Raw genomic sequence first — 7,887 nt, 5'->3', positions numbered from 1 at the left:
TGTTCCTGTTTGGCTGTGACTCCATCCTGGAGAGAAATATCAGCTGTGCTGCTGCCATCAACACCTTTGTTTCTAGATGTTACAGCTTGGCCTGTTTTTCAGTGTAGTCCTGTTTCTCTGACTGTGACAACAGGACAGCGTGTCATTAGGTGATGCAAGCAGACCAAAGATGTTTGCATGATTATGAAGGTGTTTTATGGAAATTTTAAATTTTATATCTAAACCCTTTTCTACCTGGAGACGATGTAACCATTGATCTGGAGAAACTTGAGGATGTCTTGAGCTTTTTCTCTGTCCCTGGATTTCTCTTTGGCCGTCAGGGTGTCATAGGGAACAAGAAGAGGATGCCTTCCTCCGCCTGAACAACACATCATAACAGGAGAAACAAACTGAAACCTTCACCGTTCCAAGAAGAACAACAATCAAAGCAGGAAATAGTCTCCTAAAGAAATCCGTGTTTTTCATGCCAAAAAGAAATTAACAGTTTCATATTCTAAAAACAGAAAATACTGACTTTGCTTTGGTGAAAAATGTAAAATATTTTATATTCAAAATTGTCAAAATTATTCATGTTTATTCCACTAGTATAAATCCTGCTGTTTAAAAACACTTTTATAGAAGTTAGAGGATCAGCTGCACCTTTTTACTCCAGTAAAAAATAAAATACCAAGTAAAATTACCATTTTTTAAACTACTTAAAGTATAAAAGTAATGCAGGAAAAACTGTTCATGCCAGAAGCTTTACTGCTCTACCCTATTAAAAGATTTTTTTTTCTTAAATAGGCAGGATAACTTCCTTAGACTTCATTTTCTTAGCTTTATAACTAATGGTAACAGTGTCACATTTAATTTTGCATCATCTTGAAAAAAAAACAACACTTTATTTTGTATGGGGTTAGCAACAAGTTGGGGCAGCACCGAGTCAAACACAAAGAAATTAATTGTCTGAATGAAACTAATCATTTTGATATATTTTTTTTAAAAATACCAACAGGCCATAATGAAAATGAGCTTAAATTAAACTAAACTAACAAGTCTATTTTTAAAATGTAAGGAGTAGAAGGAAAAAGTTGTTTAATTGCTGCAGTAAAGTATAGATAGCCAACATTTCTACCTAAAGGTATAGTGGAGGAAAGACACAACTAAAAAAAAAAATATTGCACATATACTACCCTGTATCTGCTCCTATAGGAACGTCTATTAAACGTGTACGAGAGCGTGCATGAGCCCATTTCTCTACACTGTGCGATATTTCAATTGTTGCTCGCAGCTACAACTCAAACTGTATGATGAAACTGCAGGGATTTAAGGTTCACAGCTCACCAACACTCTAATGCGATCTACCTGCTTATACTGCGTGTCTAAAGACCACGCGTTGGACTCAGCGCCGAGAGATGGCGCTGGTTGGACACCTCAATCTGGAAGAAGAAGAAGAACTACCTTGTACATGCTACATGCTCAATGATCAAGGTTCTGGTAAATCAGCTTGTGGCTCAGCTTCAACAGCAGGATTTACCCACGACCACCTCACTAGGGCCGACTGAATTTCAGACATTTCTGATTTTCTCCATCCTTATGATTCCTGATGGGGAGGTCGTCGTTAGGCCCAATTTTTCAATTGGCCCGATTGAAAAATTTGTCCACAACAGTAGAATCTGCCCAAAAACAGGCAAATAATCGTACAGTGTATGCCCAGCTTTATTGAGAACGGAGTCTTCAACAGGGGGTCTGCGACCCCCAGGGGTCCACGGAGGTACTGCATGGGGGTCACGAAAGTTTCGGTTGATTAGCCTTTTTTTTTTTTTTTTTTCCACTAATTGAAATGTCTTTAAATCCACATTAACATAAATTCATCACACTGTAGTAAACAGATAAATGGAGGCAGAAGATGTCTTTCAGTCATCAATGCTCACATTCAGCGACACACAGGAGCTCTTTCAAGCTGGGCACCGTTTCATTCACAACACCTGTCCCATCAATGAGGGATCTGAATCAGAAATACTTTAATAATCCCAGGGAGAAATTACTTTAGTGACATTACTCCATCTGTAACAGAGTGACTATAGAACCAGTTTGATAGAACACTATTTAATACAATAAATATAATTAGGGGGTCCCCGCTCCATCTCACCATCAGTTTGGGGTCCTTGGAAAACATTGAAGACCCCTTTTTTAGAAGATCCACCCCGAAACAGAACATCCTCCACTATACCTTTAAGTCAGGTAACAAAGTATTTGTACTTTGTTATTAGACACCTCTGATAATATATTATCAATTATTTGTTTGGTTTAGATTGACTGAAGGACATCAGCAGTGAATAACTACCATCCTTCATCCTCGGTTTGGTTTGAATCCATCATGGAGGATTTTACCTTTAGCTTCCAGCTCCATCTTCTTTTTCCTTGCCCAGATATTATGATAATTCTCAGCAAGCAGCTCTGCCATCGACTGCAGAAACAGAAAGATTATCATGTTTTACAGCAAAAGTACCCGTTAGTCTTAACAAGTTAATCCTGACCAGTCATTATGTAAGCTCCTGTATGTTTAAAGCTTTCACTGCGTCTTTTTTACCTGCATGTCTCTGGACAGCGTAACGTTGCTCATGTCGACGGGTCTGGGACTGAAAGCTGGAGCGCCTTCAAAAGACAGCTGTGGGACAGGAGGAGGAAGTCATAACACGTACCAGCATGTTGAAGAGGCAGCTGGTTGTGTTTCAGTGTGTTCTGAACCTGGAACTGTGACCCGACTCTGTCCTTGATTCTCCATCAGCACCTCACCGGATCTCTGACCTCCTGGCTCTGACAACTGACCGCATCACAGACACAGGCTACGCCCTCTGGATTATCCTGCCTACATTCATCTGCACGGCTCTGACCTTCTGCCTGTCCTACGACCACTGATACATCAGTGTCTGGGAGTCACTGTGAGGCGACCGCCACGATGGCAGCCGGTGGTCAGATGAGCATACCCTGTCAGACCAGCATACCCATAGTCAATACGAATGCACAATGTGCAATCAGATTTGCTTTTATCCAGTGGCGAATAATTTTCACTGCGCTTCTGATCCCTTTCTCAGTAAAAACAACTCCTATATTCATGTCAAGGTTGTAACATCCAGTTTAATCAGCAGCTGTTGTCTATAAACTTGTAAAATAAGTAAATAGANGCTGTTGTCTATAAACTTGTAAAATAAGTAAATAGATTAGGTCCTTTTAAGCTGTTTTGTGCTGTTTTTTAAACGCCAAGAGAATCAGTCTTTTTCCAACTTCTGTCAGTTAAGCCTGGCAGAAATAAAATTCAGTCACCAAACACAGTTTTCCTACACATAGTGTTTATCCCGTTCTAATGTTAAATATGACAGATTACTTGCAGGTCAATTAATTTCTTCCCATGTTCTGGAGCGGGAATTTTTATGTGTAATAACATGTAGTATACTAGAAATGTCCTTAATCCAGTAATCTGTCATATTTTACATTAGAAAAGGATTTACCAGAACATCTACACTCTCATCTTCACCCTCAGGGCTAAGCCCCTGATCTCCTAGAATCCTAGATCCTCCCCTGCTTTTATCCCTTTAGGTTTGTACAAAAAATAGACGGATACACGCCCGTTGAGGTAGTTTAAAGTCTATTTTTCATACAAAGGTAAAGGAATAAATGGGTATTGACTATAGGTATGCTGGTCTGACCAGGTATGCTCATCTGACAGAGCACCAACCTCACCCTCTGGGCTCAGACTGAACTATAAGATCAGGTTAGTGACTCACATGTTCGTGATCATTCAATCCAAGAAAGACGTGGTCACTAACCTGCTGTTTTCCACCCGCAGAGTTTCCTGCGATAGATGCCAACGCCATTTACTCTGATTCTGTTTTCAATAAAAATTCTGAGAAATCTGTTTGCCTGCCTTGAATCCTGGATCCTTCTGTTCTGAGCTCGACACATTTCATTTCACAAAATGTAAATCAGAGAAGGAACTGCGCATATAACATCTTATGCATCTTATGACCAGCAAGTAGTTTGTTTTTTTAAGTTGACCAAATATCCTAAGTTAAACATAAACCAATGCAAATTGCAGCTGTATATATTAGTATATATAGCCATATATTGCAAAGATCCTTGCTTAATAACAGGTGTAACATTAGTGTGTGGCTGCGGCGTGTACATCTGATGCTGCTCGCTGGGATCCTCTTGGAAAATTCGAGGGAACATTGATTGTGATGTGATCACTGAAGCATAAATATATGATTGAATACATAAATATAAAAGCCTCATCACATAAATGTTGTTTAGATAAACAGATGTAATATTTTTTTATGTGACACAGGATTTAAACATTAAATATGCAATTAAAGGTTATTCAATTACTAAAATGTCCTTTGAAAATAACTAAAGATATAATTTTAATGATTAATGAAATAATTCAATATCATTTAAAAAGATTTTATTTTTTAGAATTTCAGACCAGCATACCCATAGTCAACACGCATGCGCAGATTTGTTTTATCCCTTTAGTTTTTTATGTAAAATAGAATTTAAACTACCTCGACAGGCGTGTATCCCTTTAGTTATGTACATAAAAACTAATTTAACTACTTAGTTTTTGGTGTTTTTTTTAAGTGCATGGCGATCTGACCTTAATTTTTTATTTTTATTTTTTCTACATGACTAAAGGGATAAACGCTCGTTAAGGTAATTTAAAGTCTTATTTTCGAACAAAACTAAAGGGATAAATGCAAATCTGACGTCTTGAGCACGCATATTGACTATGGGTATGCTCATCTGACAGAAAACCGGCCCTGAAAGTACTAGAATTACTTAGAAAGCAAAATAATTATAGAAATCCTTAAATAAATTTCTTTTGAAATGATATTTAATTATTTAATAGTTTTTTTCAAAGGACATTTAAAAGTGTAATTACATTTAATTACATATATAATGTTTAAATCCTGCGGTTGGTTTCATGTTAACTGTTGGTTCAGAGGCTGAAATGTTAAAGGACGTTTTTAAGCTAATCTAGATGCTACACGTCCCGCTCTGCATCCTTTAGCTTAGCACAGGGTTGGCGGGGAAACAGGAAGCACACTCGGGGCCGGTTTACCTGGCTGGCCTGTGAGATCCGTCTGGATTTGTTGTGGAGGGCAGCAGCGTCTCCTTCTCTGCTCCTCTCAATGCTCCAGCCCCACGACAGCATTGTCTTCAGAGACTCCCGCACCGCCCAGCAGTATGCCTCCTTATCCTGCCCCAATGACAAACCCGCTCTAGATCACAGCTTTAAACTCAGAACAGCTCATCAGGGAAACAGGAAGTGGTTCCAAAGTGCTGGGGATGTTTTAGAAAGCAAAGTTAGAGGAATCAAAGCTGACCTTCTCAGAGAGGCTTTTGTACGGTTTCAGCAGAGGATGGGTCTTACTACTCTCACACAGCTGCTCCTCATAGGTCCACCCCTTGGAAAACTAAAACACATGGAGGTGAACTCATTTCTTTTACAGAAATTCATCTTTTTGTCACATAGGCAGACTTTCTGTTCACTAAATAAAACAAACTGTTTTCATGTCTAATCATGTTATCAGTTTGCAAGAAGATGACAGTAATTACTCAATAAACACAGGCTGAACAAAAAGTTTATGAAATATCTTTTAGCTGTAGCATATTTTTAGAGTGGCTGCAGACAGAGTGACTCACTTAAACACATAATGACATTCAGAACACTGAAAGAACTGGGGCCTGTTTCACAAAGCAGGTTTAACAAAGTCAGACTCAAATCCTCAACTCTGAATTGATCCATCCTGAGGTTGGAAACTCAGTTTTCAGTTTCATAATTCAATCAGTTCTAAGTAGATCCACTCAGAGTTAAACGCATGCACTTATAGTATGAAAAGCCATCCTCAATGGAGCCCAGATTTAACGAGTTACCATGACAACGGGAAACAGGAAGTGCCTATTTCCCCCCACTGTTACTAGAGATTTCATGAAGAAATAAAAAAAAAGAATTTGTTTAAAAGACAGAGAAACAGCTCTACAGCTGCAAAGGAGAAAATTGTTGCTGGAGTTAATGCGTAGGTTTATATAAAGTGGGCTATGGCAGGCCGTTTTTACATTTATTAAAGCACTCTCCTCTCTGTTGTTCCATTTGTAGATCAATATTTAAAATGTCACATTTTTTTTAAATCACCACTAACAAAAATTGTTATTTGTTTGCAACAGTAATGGAACAAAAGCTCTATTAATGAAACTGCTATAAAACTCTGGCGGTAAGAAAGGACGGTTTGCTGCTTTTGTTTTGGTAAAAGAAAAGTATAAAGATGAAAGTCAAGCTTCAGAGCGAGGTGTGACCTCTTGACCTCACCTTCTCTATGCACCACCTCTCATGGTTATGCTCTGCATATCTGCTTACGAAATAGTCCAGCTTCTCAGGAACCGTCACACTGAAGAGAGAAACACATTGCATTAAAATAATACTTCATGTTATTATGGCTAAAACTTTATCGAAAAGAAATTCAGGTTTGAGACGTAAGCAAACTGGAGCCTGTGGCGTCACGTACTGAGCGGTGTCTGCAGGCTGGGGGTTGAAGTTTCCCTCTGAGTCCATAGATGACTGTTTCTCCATCAGTGCCATGTAGTTGGACTCCATGTAGTCTGGAGGCAGCGCTCCGGCCACGGCGCTCAGACATGGCAGCGCCAGCTTGAACAGCTCCTGGTCGTAACGCTGGATCATAACAACCCAGAAAACACAGTCAGTTTTTATCAGCAGAGATCCTCCACATCTGTTTGCACGTTTCTACATTCATCCAGGTCTACAGCATTTGGTAAAACCAAGCATCATCAGCATAAAAACATAAAAAAAACTCCACATGATCTCGAAACAACGGAAGACGTAAAGACAAAAAGAATTGGTTTTGAGGGCACTGTTTGGCGTTTCTTCTGTCATCTACTGATAAAATTATCCATATGTTGACGGTCCTGCTTCTGTTTTGGCATTTTTAGATTAATCAGTGTGAGAAGGTCATATGTGAGCTAAAAAAAACACATTTAATCTATGAATAAGAAGCAGAACGGCTGCAAAGATCAAATCAGCTGAATGAAGGAAATATAACTTTATAGAATCCAATTTAATTCAATGAATTCCACTACAGTCTAATCTTATAGTCTCATTTAGTCTAATCTAATTTAATAGTCTACTTCAGATCCAGTTTGGTCAAAAACAATCCTAATGATACTGTAAAGTTAAAGGAAGCAACAATTCAGCAAAGGAGCACAGAATCATTGATTTAACAGCAGGTGTATGGAGAGAAATTTAAACCAACATTATTGAACACAAACAACGTGTTGCAGAAAAGGAAACTGAAAGCAGCTCTGTTACAAAAATGGCCTTACAGCCTTTAATTAGTTTGCTGTTTTTACAGATTTTTTAATTTCTTTTATTCTCATTTTATTCTTAAAATTATATTATTTCACAGTTTTTTTTTCTAATTTTATTTTTACCAGTAAAGTCTGCTCTGCTTGGAAACTAGCAACCCAGGAGTGAAAAGCGAAAAATCTGTAGAAAAAGGATTGGAAAAGAAAGTAATTCAATGAAACCCACTCCCACAGACTGCCACTCTGGGTCTCTGAGCAAAGACCCTTAACCCCACACTGCTCCCCTGGAGACGCACAATGGCAGCCCTCTGCTCCCCAAGGGGAGGGGTTAAATGCGGAGGTTAATTTCTCCAATGTGAGATCAATAAAGTTAAATTATTATTATAAACTTTTTATTATATTATTATAAATAAATTTCTCTCCATGCAGTTAACCATCCTGAGCGACTTAAAGGAGAAGTTCGGTTTTTTACACTTTAAGCGCATTTTCTGTAGTGTCCAGGATGAAATCGAATGATCGACACCAAAA

At 38.5% G+C, this 7,887-nt stretch overlaps 1 protein-coding gene across 1 annotated transcript in view; it reads right to left on the bottom strand.

Annotated features, from left to right (window-relative positions):
• The window catches only part of ryr2 (ryanodine receptor 2 (cardiac)), a 250,576-nt gene that overhangs the window by 94,042 nt on the left and 148,647 nt on the right, over positions 1 to 7,887 (bottom strand). Inside the window, exons 52-58 of the mRNA XM_015379302.1 lie at positions 6,546 to 6,709; positions 6,350 to 6,428; positions 5,367 to 5,456; positions 5,102 to 5,239; positions 2,573 to 2,650; positions 2,374 to 2,449; positions 235 to 358 (exon numbers count right to left, since the gene is read on the bottom strand). Coding sequence (XP_015234788.1) covers positions 235 to 358; positions 2,374 to 2,449; positions 2,573 to 2,650; positions 5,102 to 5,239; positions 5,367 to 5,456; positions 6,350 to 6,428; positions 6,546 to 6,709 — 749 coding nt within the window. The remainder of the gene's footprint in view (positions 1 to 234; positions 359 to 2,373; positions 2,450 to 2,572; positions 2,651 to 5,101; positions 5,240 to 5,366; positions 5,457 to 6,349; positions 6,429 to 6,545; positions 6,710 to 7,887) is intronic.

This window comes from Cyprinodon variegatus, unplaced genomic scaffold (assembly GCF_000732505.1).
Source record: "Cyprinodon variegatus isolate N-32 unplaced genomic scaffold, C_variegatus-1.0 Scaffold189, whole genome shotgun sequence".
In the NCBI taxonomy this organism is placed as follows: domain Eukaryota; kingdom Metazoa; phylum Chordata; class Actinopteri; order Cyprinodontiformes; family Cyprinodontidae; genus Cyprinodon; species Cyprinodon variegatus.
Note: the sequence above shows the minus strand (reverse complement) of the source record. Positions and strands in the feature narration are given on the sequence as shown.